Source organism: Coregonus clupeaformis, chromosome 13 (assembly GCF_020615455.1).
Source record: "Coregonus clupeaformis isolate EN_2021a chromosome 13, ASM2061545v1, whole genome shotgun sequence".
Classification (NCBI taxonomy): Eukaryota; Metazoa; Chordata; class Actinopteri; order Salmoniformes; family Salmonidae; genus Coregonus; species Coregonus clupeaformis.
Window position 1 is genome coordinate 5,328,445 of NC_059204.1, and position 20,500 is coordinate 5,348,944.

The following is a 20,500-nucleotide window of genomic DNA, read 5'->3' on the forward strand; positions in this document are numbered from 1 at the left end:
TGAAGCTGAGCATGCTTCTGTGTCAGTCAACAGTTCTTGTGGTGTTGCAGGTAAGTATGGTGTATGTTGTGTTGTGTCTGTGTTTAGTCCACCCCGTTCTCTTTCAGGGGAACAGTTCATCTCGTCAGTGTGTTGTTCTTTTTGTGTTCAGTGGTGACGACGATTGCGGCGGTACACCGCTCCTTCTGCGGTGCGAACGAGATATGAACGTTCAGTGTCAGCTGGTTGGATGACGACTGCTGGCTTCCAGTAGCCATGCTCCTGGATTCTAACTGACTCTCCGTCGTTCAGTGGTGGCAGTGGTCTGGCTGACCTGTCGTAGTATCGCTTTTGCTGTTGTTGTCTCTGTGCACGTTTTGCATGCACTTCCTTGTAGCTGACGACCTCAGGTTGCAGCTGCTGGTTGGTGCTGGGAAGGGATTGAGCGAAGTCTGCGGCTCATCAACAGCTGGGCTGGTGATTTGAAGTTGTCAACTGGAGTGTTGCGGTATTCAAGGAGACTGAGGTAGGGGTCTCTCTTGTCTGCTTTTGCTTTGTCCATGAGTGATTTAGCGATCTGCACAGATTTTTCAGCAAGGCCATTACTTTGAGGGTAATGTGGGCTTGTGGTGACGTGTGTGAACTCCCATGCTTTTGTGAAGGATTCAAACTCATTTGATTCGTAACAGGGCCCATTGTCAGATATTAAAGTCTCTACAATGCCATGCCTGGCAAAGGCTGCTTTCAGCTTGTGTATCACAGCTGCAGATGTGGTGCTGTGAAGCTTGTCGAGTTCGAAGTATCTGCTGTAGTAGTCCTCTTCACTGACGGAGAGTCAGTTAGAATCCAGGAGCATGGCTACTGGAAGCCAGCAGTCGTCATCCCACTTCTGACACCATGTCTTGTTTTGTATGCTTTGTACAAAATAATAAAATGCAGGACGACAGGATATTTATAAACGTAGCTCTTTATTAACTAGCTATAACTTGCATGTCCATGTGTCTCTGGCCATGATCATCTTTAGAATGACCTCACCACCTGGGTGGTCTTAACCAATCATAGCACAGTATGATATGACAGTATAATGCATCCAATTACAATTCAGTATGCTAACACATATGAATATTACATGTTCCATTGTTCTTCATAATTTTTAGTTTTTCATCTTTTTGTACAGATAACCATACACACATGTTACATATGATAGTATTTAATTTGTGGTTCAATCGGGATTGTGGCAAAGATGTTCTACTTGTGGTCAAGTTAAACTTGGCGGTAAAGACATCCCTTTTCTTTTCATTATCCACTCAGGGTCGGGGGGACCCATCTAGCGAGTTTGATTGACAGCGTCAGGGGGCGTTTACTAACTTGGTTCATTTGCGTAACATCCTTTCTCTTTAGAAGTTCACTCACTGGCACCACCAAGTCTTGGTAAGAAGCAACCCCTAACATGTTGAATACTCGTGATTAAGTAGATGTTATAATAGTGTTAGCCTCGTTTGCTAATATATGATTTGCCTGCAACCAGTAACGTCAGCATTCCTACTAACAGTAGATTAGTGCACTGCTAAGTAACGTTAGCTGCTCCCTGTCCAGGCAAGCTAGCTAATTAGCTGGTTTGTAGGCTTGCAAAAAAGGCCATCCATTTTTTAAAACCGAAATCCATCCTAGAAAATACATTCGTAGCATTGATGTTGTGTGGCTACCAGGCATTTGTCCAACCTACATTAGCTGTCATAGTTTGTAAGCTAACGTTAATTTAGCTGGCTACATTATTCTGGTCGGCTAATTAGCCATCTCTAACTAGCTGTCGTAGGTTTAACATAAAAAAATATATATCATTTGCTGAGTTATCTAATTTAGGAAAAATTTACTTTTTAAGCAGACCAGCCAATTTGGAAACGTTAAAATTGGCAAGGCGTCGTTGGGTGAAATATTTGCAGTGGGCGTGACCTCCATGTGTCAACACTGAGTCATTAGCCTGCACTGTAGGCTTCCGTTATTCTTTAAATTGCCATATGATTCCCATTATGGCTGTTTATGACTATTAATTAATAATTAGTGCTATTTCAAACTACTTTAGAAAGGAATACGTTTTTAATGTTTTTTTTTTCTCCCTTCTACAGGTTGACAAATTAAATTAAATTGATTGAAGATGTTTCTGGCCAAAAGACTCATTGGTGGCATTCTTGATGTTGTAAGGTAAGGATCTGGCTGTAGTATTAAGGACCTCTTCTAAACCATTTGCGCTTATAATGTATAAACAATGTTCACCACAGGAGTTTTCTGGCGCTTTTTGGGTTGTGTGGGTGCAAGGTAAATGAAAGTAGTCTAATCTTAGGACTTTGGCACTGCTTAAATTGGTTCTATCATTGCATAGACTTTCAGGTATGGATAATATATTATCACTGTGCCGTTTTAATCAGTTTGGAATCAAGAGAGAATACAATATGTTACTCGTTCAAGCTATGTTGGACAGGAGCATGATTCTTCAGCTAGTAATAACTGCAGCTATTACCACTGGCCAAGTCAATCAATGCCTTTATATCTCTGCATAGCTATCACTCTTAGGAATGATACCCAGTGACTAACCTATTCATCTCCCCTGTGTCCCCTGCAGCAATATTGATCCAGCTGCTTTTGTGCCCTCTGACCCAGTGAGTGGCATTGCTATTTTATCATTTAAGTTATCACCAGAAAACACAGTATCGCTGAAAATGTAAATTTGTTACGGATAGTAGTAACCTGAACTATAAATGCCTAATTTCCTAACGTTGTTATCCTGCAGCCCGCACCACGAAGGCCACTTGCGTACGCAGAGCAGAATGAGAGTGGTGAGGAAAAACAGTTTCGCAAAGTCTTCCAGCAGTTGGCTGGAGATGTGAGTACGATATTTCTCTGCCACTACTCCCTCACCACATACCTATTCTGGTTAACCTTCATAGTACCTCTGTAAAAGTAAACACCTTGTGGCAATCATTCACATTGCCATTAAAAAGGCACTGTGACTGCTGAAATGCCTTTGGTGCAGTATGATCTTCATTTAATGGCTCAAATTCACTATTGAATACTGTGAATAGACGCATTATGCATGTTATGCTTCGATGTTGAGAATAATTAAACTGAATAACTTTTCCTTCAGGACATGGAGGTGAGCCCCACCGAACTGATGAACATCCTGAACAGAATTATTTCCAAACGTAAGTCAGGCTTCTATTCTGTCTATTTGTGTGGCTCTGCCTGTGTATGTACATGCTTGCGTGCTTTAAGCAAGTCTACGTAGGCTTGTTTATTGACAACCCCTTTCTATCTCAGAAAGCCATGTTTGAGATGTAATATTCTTGATGAATTTCTTAGTGAGGCTGATATTTGTCTTTGTGAGCGAGTAAGGGGATGATACTCTGAGTGACCTGGCTGCTTTTTAATTTCAGATGGTGACCTGAAGACAGACGGGTTTAGCATAGAGTCCTGCAGGAGCATGGTGGCAGTCATGGATGTATCCTTCCTGTCATGACCTGTTTGTGGCGGGGGTCAGGGTCCAGTGGGTATGGCACATTTATACTTTTGTACCAACATCATACAATACATCTAATGTTGATACAAAAATATAATTTCCAGAACTTGGTGCCATAAGGATGGAGAGAATTCAGACATAGCCATAAAAAAAGGTTTAATAACAAGGTGGAAGGTCATGGACATTTTTCCCAAGTGTTTAGGTACATTAACATATCCATAATATAATAACTCTGATGGATTATTTTTAATTTACTTAAACCTTTGGGAAACATGGGTTGTCCATAACCTCCCCCTTGTTCTTAGACATTTTCTATGACTGGCCAAATTCTATCCATCCTACCAAAGTGTGCACTTGTTCACTTCCCTTCACTGATTTTAAAAGGAAATGACTGGTATAAGAAATATGGATGTATGTTGTATTGTTATAAACATACAGTGCATTCGGAAGGTATTGACCCCTTCACTTGTTCCACATTTTGTTACGTAACTGCCTTATTAAATTGATGAAACTGTTTTTTTCCCCTTATCAATCTAGACACAATACAATACGTTTGCAAATGTATATATTTATACAGAAGATAGACCTATTTGGTAAAAGACCAAGTCCATATTAGGGCAAGAACAGCTCAAGTAAGCAAAGAGAAATGACAGTCCATCATTACTTTAAGACATGAAGGTCAGTCAATACGGAACATTTCAAGAACTTTGAAAGTTTCTTCAAGTGCAGTTGCAAAAACCATCAAGCGCTATGATGAAACTGGGTCTCATGAGAACCGCCACAGGAATGGAAGACCCAGAGTTACCTCTGCTGCAGAGGATAAGTTCATTAGAGTTACCAGCCTCAGAAATTGCAGCCCAAATATATGCACCACAGAGTTCAAGTAACAGACACATCTCAACATCAACTGTTCAGAGGACACTGTGTGAATCAGGCCTTTCATGATCAAATTGCTGCAAAGAAACCACTACTAAAGGACACCAATAAGAAGAAGAGACTTGCTTGGGCCAAGAAACACGAGCAATGGACATTAGACCGGGGAAAATGTGTCCTTTGGTCTGGAGTCCAAATTGGAGATTTTTGGTTCCAACCACTGTATCTTTGTGAGACGTGGTGTGGGTGAACGGAGGATCTCCGCATTTGTATTTCCCACCGTAAAGCATGGAGGAGGAGGTGTTATGGTGTGGGGGTGCTTTGCTGGTTTTTTATTTGCAATAAATTTGCAAAAATTGCTAAAGCTGTTTTTGCTTTGTCTTTATGGGGTATTGTGTGTAGATTGATGAGGAAAAACATTTTTTAAATCCATTTTAGAATAAGGCTGTAACTTAACAAAATGTGGAAAAAGTGAAGGGGTCTGAATACTTTACGAAAGCACTGTATGTGTCAGGTTTTTGTGAACCTTAACGCTGTTGCAGAGTGACAGCACTGGGAAGCTCGGATTTCATGAGTTCAAACACCTCTGGAACAATATCAAGAAATGGCAGGTGAGTATTTCATTTCCACCAGCTTGGTCAAATCTATTTGTCTCATTATTTCTTGATTTTAATAATAAAGTAGTTTGAGAGTATTAGCACTATTAGAATGTATGATAATGTGTAACCATGGAAATGTTATCATAGATGTATTATACTACATATTGGGGTGTAACGATCCATCTACTACATCGATGTATCGATTTATATACCTATGATCCAACTACATCGATCTGTGCTCGGCGAGTTGGCCTTTTGGACAACATATATCAATCTAACATCATTTTAAAATTTAATAAATCGATTGTATCGATACTAGGAAATAACCCATTGGATTTAAGCACGTCAGACTTTATATGGATGTTTTTTCTTAGCACTTTTAATGATAAAGGCTTTAAACATTACTCGATTCAGTCTGCCTATCCGTGACGTCATCGCCCCGCGCCAGCAGCAGCGCAAAGGCGCAAAGACAACAAAACATAGCATGGCGGACGACAGAGGAGAAGCCGACGAGCGAGAAATTATCAAGCCACCATTGCGGTCCTTACAAGAAACAGGAATCTAGGAAACTTCACCTGCGCTGTCCAGTATCCAGGTATTTATTTCAGTCACACTGGTTGAATTTTTGGCTAAAAGGTTACTGAATCGATTTCAAGTCACTGAATCGTTTCGGATCGTTCTAAATGAACCAATATCGTCCTTGAATCGTATCGACAACCACGAATCGTGATACAAATCGAATCGTTGTTAAAACGAATCGTTACACCCCTACTACATATAAATGTATCTCAAAATAAAGGTTTTTCTTTTGTTGTTTTTTCAGGGTTTGTATAAGACTTATGACACTGATGGCTCTGGGGTTATTGGTGCAGATGAGCTGCCCAACGCTTTCAGGGCTGCAGGTTAGAGATATCATACAGCACAGAAATATTTATATCGCTGTTTGGCAGACACTTTTTACAGCTCATATGTTCTTAAAACATTGCACTGGGATATGAATACATTTTGAATGTCAAAACTTCTTAAGTGGTGTTTGAGCCAGCAATCCTCTGTTGTTTCCAGCTTCATAGTTAAAGGTTTAGATATCAGCATTTCAGTTTTGACCAAGGATATAGATAAAATCTAAATATGTGTGTCTATGGTTTGGACACAGGCTTCCCCCTCAACGACCAGCTGTTCCAGATGATCATACGCAGATACAGCGATGAGAATGGGAACATGGACTTTGACAACTACATTGGCTGCCTTGTGAGACTGGACGCTATGTGCCGTAAGTCTGATTCCCTGCTCTTCCCCATATCATCATCATGTCAAGGGTTATTTTAGCTCTGTATAGGGTTTAGATATAAAAAAAAAACATATGCGTTAACCTTTTGCCACGTGTTTCAGCACAACTAATGGTACTCCTTTGAAAATAATAGGGTACATAGTCATTGGAATATTTTATTGCCAAAGTTGTTTTCTCTATTCAAAAGGCACTCGCACATCTGATCTATCTTTTTTGCAGGTGCATGGTAACAGTTGAATTAGATGAGAAGGCGAAGGCCTTGAGGTCGATATGTAAAGCTTATTAAAGAGCAGTGATACTATCAAGAGCAGTGTGCAGGTTTCTTTTTTTTCTCAAAGTAGTTTTCTCTAAAAGTTGCATCTTCCTGATTCAGGTGCCTTCAACACCTTAGACAAGGATAACAATGGAACCATCAAGGTCAACGTTCAAGAGGTAAGCATGTCACACTTACAAGCTGTACCAATGAGATGGTTTTATGAATGTAATTAGCCTAGTAAAGCTACTTTAGGAACATATTGTACAGTGATGCCGATGACTATCACACAAGAGGTCAAAACCCACCATTGTACAGGGTTGATGTCAAACAATTGTTTTCTTCTGTTTCTTTGCAGTGGCTCCAGTTGACCATGTACTCCTGAGCATAGGAAATGCCTACAGGTGTTTACAAAACCACTCCATTTCTCTCTACTTTATGCTCTGCTTTAGACCACTCCATGGACCCCCTGTGCCAGTCAACCAGTCCCCCAGTGTATGCAGGTTTCCCTACATTATTTGCAACCTACCCAATGTGAATACAGCATTATCTCATACAACAAAAGGGGAGTTGTAGACTAACGTGGGAACAAAAACCTGCACACACAGTGGTTCTATGGGCTGACATTGAGAACCTCTGGGCCACTCGATGCCAATGCTGGTCTTGCACTCAACCAAGAGTATCTGCTTGTTTTCCTTTTGAATTCAAGAAAACCTCTACACAGGTTATGGCCGTCTTATCTTTTCAATAGCTCTCAAATGGTAATCATTTACCAATCATTTTTAAGCCAGTTCTGAAATAGTCTATAACTGTGACACATACATGATGTAGCTACACATAATAACGCCAGCACAATGTTAGTTTTCATGTCTAACAAGAAAAATGTGGTTTGTGCCATTGCTTCATGAAACCAACAGATACCATTTAAGGATTTGGTAACTGTTGCCATAAGTCACTGAACTGTTACTGTCTTTGAAATGACCAGTGTCATATTTTGTATGGAATTAAAGTAATCTTAACAATATAGTGCTTGTGTTATTTAAACACCTTAAGCCTACTCATCTACAAAGTTTTCAAGTTGTATTAGTCATATGCACAGGATACACATGGTATACCCTGTCCAATGAAATGTTTACTTGCAGATTCCTTCTCAACAATGCAACAACAACAATAAGAAAAGATAATACGAACATAAAGTCAATGGCTAAGTGGAATAGAATTTGCATTTTAGCATAAGTATAATACAGGAAGGCACAATTTATAGTCCAATATTTACATGTGTTTTGAGGGCTTGGGGGAAAGTGTTTAGAAATGGTACAGTATTTAGCAATAACATGTCTGGTAGCATGAATGTATGTGCTAAGGTGCAGAGAGTCAGTATAGGTGGTCAATCCAGTTCAAGTGTTCAGCAGTCTGACGGCTTGCAGGTAAACTGTCTATGAACCAGTTGGTATCAGACCTCATTCTCCGATACCGTCTGCCCGACAGTAAGGGAGTGAACAGCTCATGGCTTGGGTGTGTGGGGTCGTTGATGATGCTGCGGGCCTTCGTTTCGAGTAGATGTCCTGGATGTGTAACATTCAATCATTTTGTAAGGGCTTTGTTTCACCCATGCTGTGGGAATAAGGGTTGATGCCATTGGTTGATGCATGTACCCGATGGCTGGATTGATAAATGTGTGTATATATATATATATACAGCTGTGGAAAAAATTAAGAGACCACTGCACATTTTTCTTAAATCAGCATCTCTACATGTATGACAGCCATTCCATTCCAGTGTCTGTTGAATTCCAAGACAGGTACACCTCATTCTACTGAGTTAGGTACTGATTAGGTGATCACATGAACCAAATCTTATTTAACAAGGAAAAGTATAAAAACCACTGCTGTGGTCATCACTATCCTCTTGCAATAGGACCAGCTGGATGGCAAAAACAGTGCTAATAGTGAGGAAAATAAGGGTTAAATTCTGGCTTTACTGGCAGAGGGATACAGTGAGCGTCAGGTTGCTTCCATCCTTAAAATTTCAAAGACGGCGGTTCATAAGAACAAGGTCAAGCAGCAGACATTGGGGACAACAAAGCTACAGACCGGCAGAGGGCGAAAACGACTCTACTGACTGGGATGACCGCCAACTTATTCGAATGTCACTCAACAACTGTAGGATGACATCAAGTGACCTACAAAAAGAATGGCAAACGGCAGCTGGGGTGAAGTGCACGGCGAGGACGGTTCGGAACAGGCTCCTAGGGGCAGGGCTAAAGTCGTGCAAAGATAGAAAAAAGCCCTTCATCAATGAGAAGCAAAGAAGAGCCAGGCTGAGGTTTGCAAAAGACCATAAGGATTGGACCGTAGAGGACTGGAGTAAGGTCATCTTCTCTGATGAGTCCAATTTTCAGCTTTGCCCAACACCTGGTCGTCTAATGGTTTGACGGAGACCTGGAGAGGCCTACAAGCCACAGTGTCTCGCACCCACTGTGAAATTTGGTGGAGGATCGGTGATGATCTCGGGGTGCTTCAGCAAGGCTGGAATTGGGCAGATTTGTCTTTGTGAAGGACGCATGAATCAAGCCACGTACAAGGTTGTCCTGGAAGAAAACTTGCTTCCTTTTGCTCTGACATTGTTCCCCAACTCTGAGGATTGGTTTTTCCAGCAGGACAATGCGCCATGCCACACAGCCAGGTCAATCAAGGTGTGGATGGAGGACCACCAGAACAAGACCCTGTCATGGCCAGCCCAATCTCCAGACCTGAACACCATTGAAAACTTCTGGAATGTGATCAAGAGGAAGATGGATGGTCACAAGCCATCAAACAAAGCTTGAATTTTTGCGCCAGGAGTGGCATAAAGTCACCCAACATCAAACGTGAAAGACTGGTGGAGAGCATGCCAAGACTCATGAAAGCTGTGATTGAAAATCAGGGTTATTCCACCAAATATTGATTTCTGAACTCTTCCTGAGTTAAAACATTAGTATTGTGTTGTTTAAAAATTAACATGAACTTATTTTCTTTGCATTATTCGAGGTCTGACAACAATGCATATTTTTTGTTATTTTATACAAATAAATGCTCTAAATTACAATATTTCTATTTGGAATTTGGGAGAATGAATGTTGTCAGTAGTTTATAGAATAAAACAAAACTGTTATTTTTACCCAAACACATACCTATAAATAGTAAAACCAGAGAAACTGATAATTTTGCAGTGGTCTCTTAATTTTTCCCGCAGCTGTATATATATAAAAATAATAGGCCAGATGTGTATCAAATCAAGCACCTGTCTGTGTGTCTGCTACCTGTCGTGGTAAACTTCAGCATGACCACTGTTTCTTCACTATGATTAAAAGATTATTAGTTACATTTATAATAAAATAATATTTTTTTAGGTGCTTGGGTAAGTTTATTTCAAGTGATTCCGTGCTTTTGTCCTTTGAGCGTATGATTTCAACAGCGCCCTAGCTCGCGCATTGTGGTCAGTCCGGGGACTTCTTTCTCATAAAAGAAAAACCACGTACTGAGCTTGCGTACAAACTAGCGCGAGACATCGGACTGTGGCTAGCTAGCTAACTACGAAGTTTTCGGACTAATCGCAGAAATCACAACCTTTCTTTCCCTCAAAAGGTAAAACTATAATGCATAGTAATATTACAAATATCGAGCCTATTTTGGTGGTATTTTTCAGTCTCGTAAAATGAATGAAGAGGCGACAATGCGTGCGCAAACGTTTGCTAGTTACAATTTTGTTAAGACGTGACAGACTAGCTAACATTAGCTAGCTAGCTTACGAAAAAAAAACGCCCAAAATGTGAACAATGAGCAGTAACGGCATTTTCGATGTTGAGGCATTGTGTGTTTAAAAAGTGCTAATATCTGTTACCATATGGCATAGTTACTACACGTTTTCACCGCTATCGCATAGCTAATAACATCCTAGTTAGCTATAGCTAGTTAACTAACACGTATATTTTTTGGTACGGGTAAGTTAACGTCAACTAATGTAGCTAGCTAGCAGTCTAGCCCGTATGCCGAACTAAATCAAGAGAGCACTGACTGCTGTATAGCTAAATTCAATGACGATGATACTCGGGTTGCGTCTATCTTCTTGGCAAGACAGGCTGATGACTGGTCAACAAAGGGATTGCGCTAGACTGTCAGACAGCTGTACAAGTATAGGGTGCGAGGTTTGTATTCATGATTCTGTCATGCAATGTTGTGATTGGGGGAACCAAATTGAATGCAATTAACTAGCTAATGAGTACAGACGTTCATTCGCGGACACACTTTACTGTACCTGAATTTAGACGCACTTGCTGATTTTTTTATTTTTTTTTCCCTTCATTTTATCCACCTTATATTATCAATCAACAATTTCTCAAATTATTTTCATTCATGTTATATTTTGTAATCTGATATTTGTATTCAGTTTATCAAATGTTTCATTTTAGTTGTATGCTGTTGTGTATTTGATAGAGGTCCAGTGATGTATTATTATGGGTTATATTTTTGGCTCCAGAAGAGCTAGTAGTATCCCTACTAGGAGGAGTGAAGGCCGAGACCAGAGAGAAAGAAGCAGACCACCAGAGAGATAAGAGGCATCTTGGAAGATGTCTGCCTCGCACTTCTTCAATGAGGACAGTGTCACGCGGTTCAAAAAGAGAAAAGCTCGCTTTACCTTCAGTGAGGTCCACATCCTCCTGGATGAAGTGAAGAAGAATCGGCACATCGTTGTTGGTATGTACCTCTGTACCCTGCAGCACTTTATGTTGATGTGATGATTTCAGAATTTTTTTGTCATCCAAGGCTCATGCCAGTGTTCCATTTCAGAATTTAGGCACGTGGTCATGCTTAAATTTTGCAGGTGCACAGTAACTTGTCTTATGCTCGAGTACCGGCTCCTCTTAGACACCAGTATGTATGGCCACCCGAACCACAGCATCTGATCCTTTTCTTATTAATTGTCCCTCTGACTCTTACAGGGAAGTTTAACCGCGGTGTACCAACGGATGTGAAGAAGCGCGTGTGGGCGGAGATCACGGCCAGTGTGAATGAGATCGGCGAGAGCCAGCGCGAGGTCATCGAGATCATCAAGAAATGGTCCGACCTCAAGTGCGACACCAAGCGTAAGGTGGCCGCCATGCGGTCGGGGGCCAACTTCAAGGGGATCAACTCGCGGCTGTCCCGCGACCTCAGCCCCACAGAGAACATTGTACATCAGATCTTGGAGCTGGATGGGAAGCGAAGCCGGGTGCCAGGTCTCCATTATGGGGCTTTCAAGGAGGGAGATGATGATGAAGGACCAGAGGAGGAGGACGAGGAAGAGGACATGGCGGGGATACACAGTTACCCCAATGAAGGAATAGACGTCTCGATGCCACCACCCTCCACGCTTTCCTCGGCCATGCCCATGTCCTTTTCCATGGGGATGCCGGGCCCTGGCCACACACCCATACCCCCGGTTCAACCCAAAGACGACCATTCTATGGCAAACTACAGCGGCTCGTCCAGTGAGTTATCTACTTTGAAACTGGAAGGGTCTGGGTTGTTCAATTTATACACCACATACCTTTCAAGGTGTTATCGAGGGTGCATATTCAAATATTAGATTTTCTGTTGCAGGAGATTCGTCACATCCCTCTTATGAAATGCAGTATGAGATACCCACTGGTGAAGGTAAGTGTATTTACATGCATGCAGTGTGGCGCGTTGACCCAACATTCAACTCTGTCTATTTGTCTATAGGGTCTGATGTGGTGTCTCAGTACTAGAAATACGCTTGTGAAATACTGCCTGATGTGTGGTTTAAGGGCTGGGAATTGCCAGGGACCTCACGATACGATATCGCGATACTTAGGTGCCGATACAATATGTATTGTGATTCGATGTTCCAAACATTTTGCTCACCATACAGTGCCTTCAGAAAGTATTCACACCCCTTGACTTTTTCCACATTGTATTTACAGCCTGAATTTTAAATGGATTAAATTGAGATTTTGTCTCTGGCCTATACTCAATACCCCATCATTTCAAGTGGAATTATGGTTTTAGAAGTGTTTACACATTTTATTAAAAATGAAAAGCTGAAATGTCTGAAGTCACTAAATAAGTTGCATGGACTCACTGAGTGAAAGTGTTTAACATGATTTTTGAATTACTACCTCGTCTCTACCCCACACATACAATTATCTGTAAGGTACCTCAGTTGAGCAGTGAATTTGAAATAGATTCAACCACAAAGACCAGGGAGGTTTTCCAGTTTCTCGTAAAGAAGGGCACCTATTGGTAGATGGGTAAAAATAAAACAAGCAACAGTTAGTTTGATGGCTGTGATAGGAGAAAATGGAGGATGGATCAACAACATTGTAGTTACTCCACAATACTAACCTAAATTAGAGTGAAACGGAAGCCTGTACTGAATACAAATATTCCAAAACATGCATCCTGTTTGCAATAAGGCACTAAAGTGAAACTGCAAAAAAATGTGGCAAAGAAATTAACTTTTATGTCCTGAATACAAAGCCTTATGTTTGAGGCAAACAACACATCACTGAGTACCACTTCATATTTTCAAGCATGGTGGTGGCTGCATCATGTTATGGGTATGCTTGACATCGGCAAGGACTAGGGAGTTTTTTTTTTAGGATAAAAAGAAATGGAATAGAGCTACGCAGATGCAAAATCCTAGAGGAAATCCTGGTTCAGTCTGCTTTCCAAGAGACACTGCGAGACAAATTCACCTTTCAGCAGGACAATAACCTAAAACAAGGCCAAATAAACACTGGAGTTGCTTACCAAGACTATTGAATCTTCCTGAGTGGCCTAGTTACAGTTGACTTAAATCTATGGCAATACTTAAATGGCTGTGTAGCAATGATCAACAACCAACTTGGCAGAGCTTGAATAATTTTTTTAATAATGTGCAAATATTGTACAATTCAGGTGTGCAAAGCTCTGACTTACCCAGAAAGACTCTCAGCTGTAATCGCTGCCAAAAGTGAATTAACATGTATTGACTCTGGGTGTGAATACTTATTTAAGAGTTATTTCTGTATTTAATTTAATACATTTGCAAATATTTCTAAAAACATTTTCACTTTGTCATGGGGTATTGTGTGTAGATGGGTAAGGACAAAAAACAACAATTTAATCCATTTTGAATTCAGGCTGTAAATATGTGGAATAAGTAGAGGGGTATGAATACTTCATGAAGGCACTGTATGTCTGCTGCAGAGGGACGAGAGCCATGAGAAAATGACTTTTGATCAGTCATGTAAATAAGTGCTGAAAACCAATTGGCTCCCTATTTAAAAAGATGGAGAACAAGCTATGAATAAAATATACTGGAGTTTTGGTGCAGGTACAGCCAACTAGCGCAAAAATATTGCGATATTGTCAATACGATATCGTAAAAAATTATATCACGATATGTTACTATCGATTTCCCCCCACCATCACTATGTGGTATGTGTAACCTCAAACACACGCACAAGTTCAAAATCACCTTTTGCCTTTCCCCAGACACTGAGAACCAGTTTGGGCAGACAGACGACGAGCATCAGGACGAGCTGCCCCCTTCCACCTCACACACGTCCAGCCTCACAGAGGACAACCAGGAGAGTGGCGGTGGCCCACACCCCTCCGCAGGCACCCAGCCCTCGCCCTCATCGTTCTCCACCGCACCACCTACAGCAGGCCAGCCCCCTCGGAACGCCAGGGAGAGCATGTTGCAGTGCGCCTCGCTGAGCGTTCAGGAGCAGCACGCCACCAACACCGCGCTGGAGACTGTGTCACGCTCCCTGGAACTGCTGTCCGAGTCGGTGCAGCAGCTGGCCGAGACGCAGCAGGAGTTTGTGCGCGAGTCGCTGCAGCTGCAGAGGGAGACGATGCACATACTCCGAGACTTCACCAGTGGGGCCCTGGCCCTCATGCATGACAAGCTCAATGGACGCCCGGCCCTATAGCCCAGACGTTGCTGCACTATCTGCCCCTCCTGTGGAGCTGGATGGGAGTGTTCCTTTACACTGGGTACAAGGTTGTTCGATTTCTTTCATTGAGTCATTCACTCCAGACATTTCTAGTGGGTTGTGTTCCGAATTACTGTATTTATAGGAGTAACCCTACTGTCTGCCTAAATTGTTAAATTATGAACTGTGTGTGTGTTATCCCTCCAAGGGAAATCCAGAAACTCAAAGCAGAATTAGGGGTTGCTTGCACAAATTAAGAGCCTATTTGTTTCTTCCCCCATTTCTCAGATCGTTAAAATGGAGTCTAGTTTAAGGCTCAGAGAGCTTCTAAAACTTGGCAAATTCTAAAGTGAGGTAATGTGTCATGTTTTCTAAAGTGTCCTGTTAAGGTTCTGATAAACCTGTTAGAGCGATAAGGCCCCGTCATTTGAAAAAGGTGTACTTACTTCTTTAGATTATGGACTGATTTCTGTATGTTCCTTTTTTATGTGAGACTGTTTAAAATTAATTATCCTTTTGTCTACTATGTTGATGTAGTCTCCCTATGTACTATTGTACGGAGATATTGTAGAACATGTAAATAAATAAGATGAACTGCTGTAAACTGACTTTTTTTTAAAAATTGCTCTCATTATACAGTAGGACCTCAGGTTCATAAAGGTGGCGGCAAATGCCTTGTTTACCCAAATAGCCGTATTGTACATTGCTCTCTGTTACTCATTTTTTGTAAAGTCATTAGCACAGTATACATGATCCCAATTTTGGCTTCAAGACGTTGACAATTTGAAAAACCAAATAGTAAATGGTGCTTATTTATTGGCACATTGAACCATGTCGCACGCCGTAGATAACTCCATGGATAGTAGTAAAACCATGACATCATACACTACATGACCAAAAGTATGTGGACACCTGAACATCTCATTCCAAAATCATGGGCATTAATATGGAGTTGGGCCCCCCTTTGCTACTATACCAGCCTCCACTCTTCTGGGAAGGCTTACCACTAGATGCTGGAACAATGAATGGAAGCAAGTCCCTGCAGCTGCCATGAGCATTAGTGAGGTCAGGCACTGAGGTTGGGCGATTATGCCTGGCTCACAGTCGGCGTTCCAATTCATCCCAAAGGTGTTCGATGGGGTTGAGGTCAGGGCTCTGTGCAGGGCAGTCAAGTTCTTCTACACCGATCTCAACAAACCATTTCTGTATGGACCTCGCTTTGTGCACAGGGCATTGTCATGCTGAAACAGGAAAGGGCCTTCCCCAAACTGTTGCCACATAGTTGGAAGCACAGAATTGTCTAGAATGTCATTGTATGCTACAGTGTTAAGATTTCCCTTCACTGGAACTAAGGGGCCTAGCCCGAACCATGAAAAACAGCCCCAGACCATTATTCCTCCTCCAACAAACTTTACAGTTGGCACTGCATTCAGTTCTTGTGCTGAAGTTGCTTCCAGAGGCAGTTTAGAACTTGGTAGCTATGCGCTTCAGCACTCGTGGTCCTGTTCTGTGAGCTTGTGTGGCCTACCACTTCGATGCTGAGCCGTTGTTGCTTCTAGACTTTCCACTTCACAATAACAGCACTTACAGTTGACTGGGGCAGCTCTAGTAGGGCAGACATTTGAGGAACTGACTTGTTGGAAAGGTGGCATCCTACGTTGGTGCCATGTTGAAAGTCACTGAGTTCTTCAGTAAGGCTATTTTACTGCCAATGTTTGTCTATGGAGATCGCATGGCTGTGTGCTCGATTTTATACTCCTGTCAACAACGGGTGTGGCTGAAATAGCCGAATCCACTAATTTGAAGGGGTGTCCACATACACTATATATACAAACGTATCTTTATGCACCTTGCCATTAAATCCATATGGACAATATTGATTGCATATTTACATGTTTTCTAATCATTTAGACCAGTGGTGTCAAACGTACGGCCCGCGGGCCGGATTAGGCCCGCAAACGGGTTTAATCCGGCCCGCGAGATGATAAAAAATATATATATATATATATATATATATATATATATATATATATATTTTTTAAGTATAAAAATGCGCTGCAATTTTTCAATAAAATAAACTGCTGTTCCAATTGCGTCCACTGGATGGCGCAATAGCAATTGTGTTAAGCAAGCAAACTTTTTATACCGGGGCAGAGCAAGTAGGTCAAGCACGTGCAGCCAATGAGCTACTTTGTTTTGCCCGCGATATTTATTACGGCTTCTACTTTTAACATTATGTGCTTTGGCACCCTCATTGCCCCAATATGTCTCTGTCAAAAAAGAGAAAAGTGGACGCAGAGTGCAGAGTGTTCCAAGAAAAATGGTCATCCTATTTAATCACGGAATTGAATGGGAAAGCTGTATGTTTGGTGTGTTCAGAGCATGTTGCAGTGCTGAAAGAATATAACCTTCAGTCGCCACTATGTGAGTCTTCATGCCGACAAACATGACAACTTTCAAGGACAGCGGAGATGAGAGAAGGTGAATGAACTGTTGGCGGGTCTGAAGAAACAGCAGTCTGTGTTTACTCACAGCCGAGACATCAGTGACGCTGCAGTGAAAGCTAGCTACCTCATTGCTAATGAAATCGCAGTGGCTTCAAAACCATTTAGTGAGGGTGAATTTGTAAAAACATGCATGATGAAGGCAGCGGAGATTGTGTGCCCTGAAAAGCGGCAGGCTTTTGCAAATATCAGCCTGACAAGAAACCCAGTTGCAGACAGGATTTCCGATCTTTCAGTGGATTTGGACAGCCAGTTGAAGCAAAAAGTAAAGTCATTTATTGCGTTTTCGGTTGCAATTGATGAAAGCACGGACATTACAGATGTTGCACAACTGGCCATTTTTTTCATCCGCGGAGTTGATGACACATTGACCGTCACCGAGGAGTTCGTGGAGTTGGTGCCGATGACAGATACAACGACAGCAGCTGATATTTTTACCGCACTCGTCGGCGCGCTGGACAGGGTCGGAGTGGACTGGTCCCGCGCTGTCAGCCTGGCTACAGATGGTGCGCCCTCAATGATCGGGAAAAAGCAGGCGTTGTGACAAAGTTCAGAGAGAAAGTGCAATCTGCAAATGGAGGACGTGATTTTTTGACTTTTCACTGTATTTTGCACCAGGAGGCTTTGTGTTGCAAGTCATTAAAGATGGATAACGTCATGAAGGTGGTCATCCAAACTGTTAATTTCATCCGATCCAGAAGCCTGAATCACCGTCAGTTTGACAGCCTTCTCAGAGAGAAATACCACATCTATGGCCTGCCATACCACACTGAGGTAAGATGGTTAAGCCGAGGTGCTGTGCTGAGGCGTTTCTTTGATTTACGAGAAGAAATTGAACAGTTCATGGAAGAAAAGGGCAAACCAGTGTTAGAATTTCATTCCGCAGAATGGATGCCGGACCTTGCATTTATGGTGGATGTTACAGAGCACCTGAATAACTTGAACAAACAGCTGCAAGGGCGCAACAAAGTTGTCACGCAGTATTATGACAGCATACGTTCTTTCAAGTTGAAGCTGTCATTGTGGGAGACGCAACTTGCCGGTGGTGATGCAGCTCACTTCCCCTGTCTGAAAAATTTGTGCGCGACCCAACATGTGGCAGACATGAAGCGGTTCAAAGATAAAATAACTGGACTGTTACGGGAGTTTGAGCAACGCTTTCAGATTTATGTTTATATGTTTTTATGTTGATGTGCTATTGTTTTTAATTGATTTTATTTTATTTGTATATTTAGCCTATTCTTGACTCTGTGGTTCTTGCACTTGTTTGGGGAACAGGATTTCATTATTTTTATCTACATTTCTGCCTGAGAAATGACACCCTGATATAGTTCTGTGATCTGTGATATACTTCTGTGAATCACTGAGGCATTGTGTGTTTGTGTGTTCTTTGTCCTCAGAACTTTCAAATAACTTGAGGTGTTTTATGATTAATAGTGATGTTGTGCTTTTGGACACTGTCCTCAGGCTCCAGCTTTATGTTTATATGTTTTTATGTTGATGTGCTATTGTTTTTAATTGATTTTATTTTATTTGTATATTTAACCTATTCTTGACTCTGTGGTTCTTGCACTTGTTTGGGGAACAGGATTTCATTATTTTTATCTACATTTCTGCCTGAGAAATGACACCCTGATATAGTTCTGTGATCTGTGAAACAGTTCTGTTAATCACTGAGGCATTGTGTGTTTGTGTGTTCTTTTTCTTTAGAATTTTCAAATAAACTTGACGTGTTTTATGATTAATAGTGATGTTGGGCTTGTACTATTTTGGACACACTGTCCTCAGGCTCCAGCTTTATGTTGTATGTTGATCGTATTAAAACAAAGAAAACAATCTGAAGTTGTTGTTTTTAAGTTATATATACCATGATTTTTCCTGTCCGGCCCACTTGGGAATAGATTTTCCTCCATGTGGCCACTGAGCTAAAATGAGTTTGACACCCCTGATTTAGACAGACACTGTCTTTAGCACATATAGGCAATGTTTCAAAGGTAAATGTTATTTACTTTTTTGTTGTTGTTGCATATCCCGGTTTGATATTGCCTGTTCGGTTGACCAGTCAGTCCGTAACTCTTAGGTTCGTATCTTTGACATTCTACTGTACAAACAATCCAACCACATGTTCGCCTCTGTGTGTACACGTCATGTGCCAGTGAGAATCGGGCCGTTGCCAATGGAGCGAGGCGAGTGCAAAGTAGACTATACATTTTGATCGACAACAACACTAACTAGAGCTGGGTCGATAAAACCTAAAATTATCAGCACTGACATTGCCATCCTCATACCGAAGCAATATTGCTTACTTCGGTAATTAGGCTACACAATGTTCCTGCAGAATTGTTGGTTCTAAAACCATTATTTGGTCAACAGTAATGTGCATTAACCTGCTTCCTGCAATGAAAGTATCTGCCCTGTCCCTGTTTTGCTGATGACTCTCACTCCCCTCTTTGCACACAAAGTGAAGGGAGAGGTGCATTCTGATGAACGCAATCATACTGATAGTTGAGCAACATTTCAAAATGTACAGTAATTGCGGGAAAGACAGTTTAAAACTATTGTTACTGATGTTAGTCATTTGGGGTGAATACATCAAGTAGCCTATATAACCCTACCAATGGAAAGTTTTTGTGGGACATTACATTTACTGTTGGATCAATTGCATAGCTAATCATATTAAGAGTTAGCAATCTAGCTGTGCTTTGAGTTCCCACTTCCTCAGGTGGTAAATTACGTAGCATATAGGCATAGCCTAGGCCATTATGCACAAAAAACATGCAGGCAAATGAATCTCTAAAGAGCCAAAAAGATATAGGTCGCGTTCGTAAATTCACTCTGGCTATCTACTCAGATTTCAGAGCACTCACGTTTGAGTGTGCCAGAGCGCAGAATAACTGATGAATTTACGAACTCAACACCCGTTGAATATGGCCGGTGTCAGTAAACGTCGGCAAAAAAGCGCAATTAAATTGTTGCCAGCAGCACAGTTAATCACCAACGCTCTGGATAACATGAAAACAGCCTAACCCGCTCTGCTAGGGCAAGAAAAATGGTCAGAGTGAGGTGTTCTCTCATTTGTGTCTGGAAGTAGCTAGCAAGTTAGCCAGTTAGCTTGGGTGCTTGACTGCCGTTGTGATGTCAGAACGCTCTGATCAACCCTACTCCTCCGCCAGAGCGTCCAGTGTGCGCTCTGAATTTACAAACTGACAACGCTCTGAATTTACGAACGCACATGAGCGCTCTCTGGCACTCCAGAGTGAATTTACGAACGCACACATAGTACTATTCTGGATCCTATTTTTAAATGTTGCACATCAAAATATAAACAATTTACATCATTTAGCAAAATATCCATCATGCATTCCCTGAACATGTTAGATGAAATGGATAACTTGTACTGAATAAAAATATAAAACGCAACATGCAACAATTTCAAAGATTTTACTGAGTTACAGTTCATATAAGGATATCAGTCAATTGAAATAAATTCATAATGCCCTAATGTATGGATTTCACATGACAGG

General features: G+C 41.5%; 2 protein-coding genes across 3 annotated transcripts; both read left to right on the forward strand.

Annotated features, from left to right (window-relative positions):
* Positions 1–1,308: 1,308 nt before the first annotated feature.
* LOC123492163 (calpain small subunit 1-like) lies at positions 1,309–7,530 on the forward strand. The gene is made up of 11 exons (XM_045224190.1): positions 1,309–1,410; positions 2,106–2,181; positions 2,600–2,636; positions 2,768–2,860; positions 3,122–3,179; positions 3,411–3,475; positions 4,909–4,977; positions 5,789–5,867; positions 6,119–6,235; positions 6,627–6,685; positions 6,865–7,530. The coding sequence occupies exons 2-11, from the start codon at positions 2,135–2,137 to the stop codon at positions 6,889–6,891; spliced, it is 651 nt and encodes a 216-aa protein (XP_045080125.1). The 5' UTR covers positions 1,309–1,410; positions 2,106–2,134; the 3' UTR covers positions 6,892–7,530.
* Positions 7,531–10,005: 2,475 nt separating this feature from the next.
* Positions 10,006–15,076, forward strand: zgc:153990 (uncharacterized protein LOC768125 homolog). 2 transcript variants are annotated; one of them, XM_045224553.1, is made up of 5 exons: positions 10,006–10,132; positions 11,025–11,242; positions 11,488–12,015; positions 12,128–12,181; positions 14,027–15,076. In XM_045224553.1, exons 2-5 carry the CDS (start codon positions 11,116–11,118, stop codon positions 14,467–14,469), a joined length of 1,152 nt encoding a protein of 383 aa, XP_045080488.1. In that variant the 5' UTR covers positions 10,006–10,132; positions 11,025–11,115; the 3' UTR covers positions 14,470–15,076. The 2 variants fall into 2 exon arrangements, with proteins under 2 accessions (XP_045080488.1, XP_045080489.1); XM_045224554.1 differs by lacking the exon at positions 10,006–10,132 and adding an exon at positions 10,161–10,692.
* The last annotated feature ends 5,424 nt before the right edge of the window (positions 15,077–20,500 follow it).

Bases quoted from the DNA above. Each gene is read 5' to 3' on its own strand.
- LOC123492163 (XM_045224190.1), top strand. From the start codon at position 2,135: ATGTTTCTGGCCAAAAGACTCATTGGTGGCATTCTTGATGTTGTAAG. The intron at 3,476-4,908 runs GTATCCTTCCTG...ACGCTGTTGCAG, and splicing joins GCATGGTGGCAGTCATGGAT to AGTGACAGCACTGGGAAGCT. The intron at 4,978-5,788 runs GTGAGTATTTCA...TTGTTTTTTCAG, and splicing joins ACAATATCAAGAAATGGCAG to GGTTTGTATAAGACTTATGA.
- zgc:153990 (XM_045224553.1), top strand. From the start codon at position 11,116: ATGTCTGCCTCGCACTTCTTCAATGAGGACAGTGTCACGCGGTTCAAA. The intron at 11,243-11,487 runs GTATGTACCTCT...TGACTCTTACAG, and splicing joins GAATCGGCACATCGTTGTTG to GGAAGTTTAACCGCGGTGTA. The intron at 12,016-12,127 runs GTGAGTTATCTA...TTTCTGTTGCAG, and splicing joins AAACTACAGCGGCTCGTCCA to GAGATTCGTCACATCCCTCT.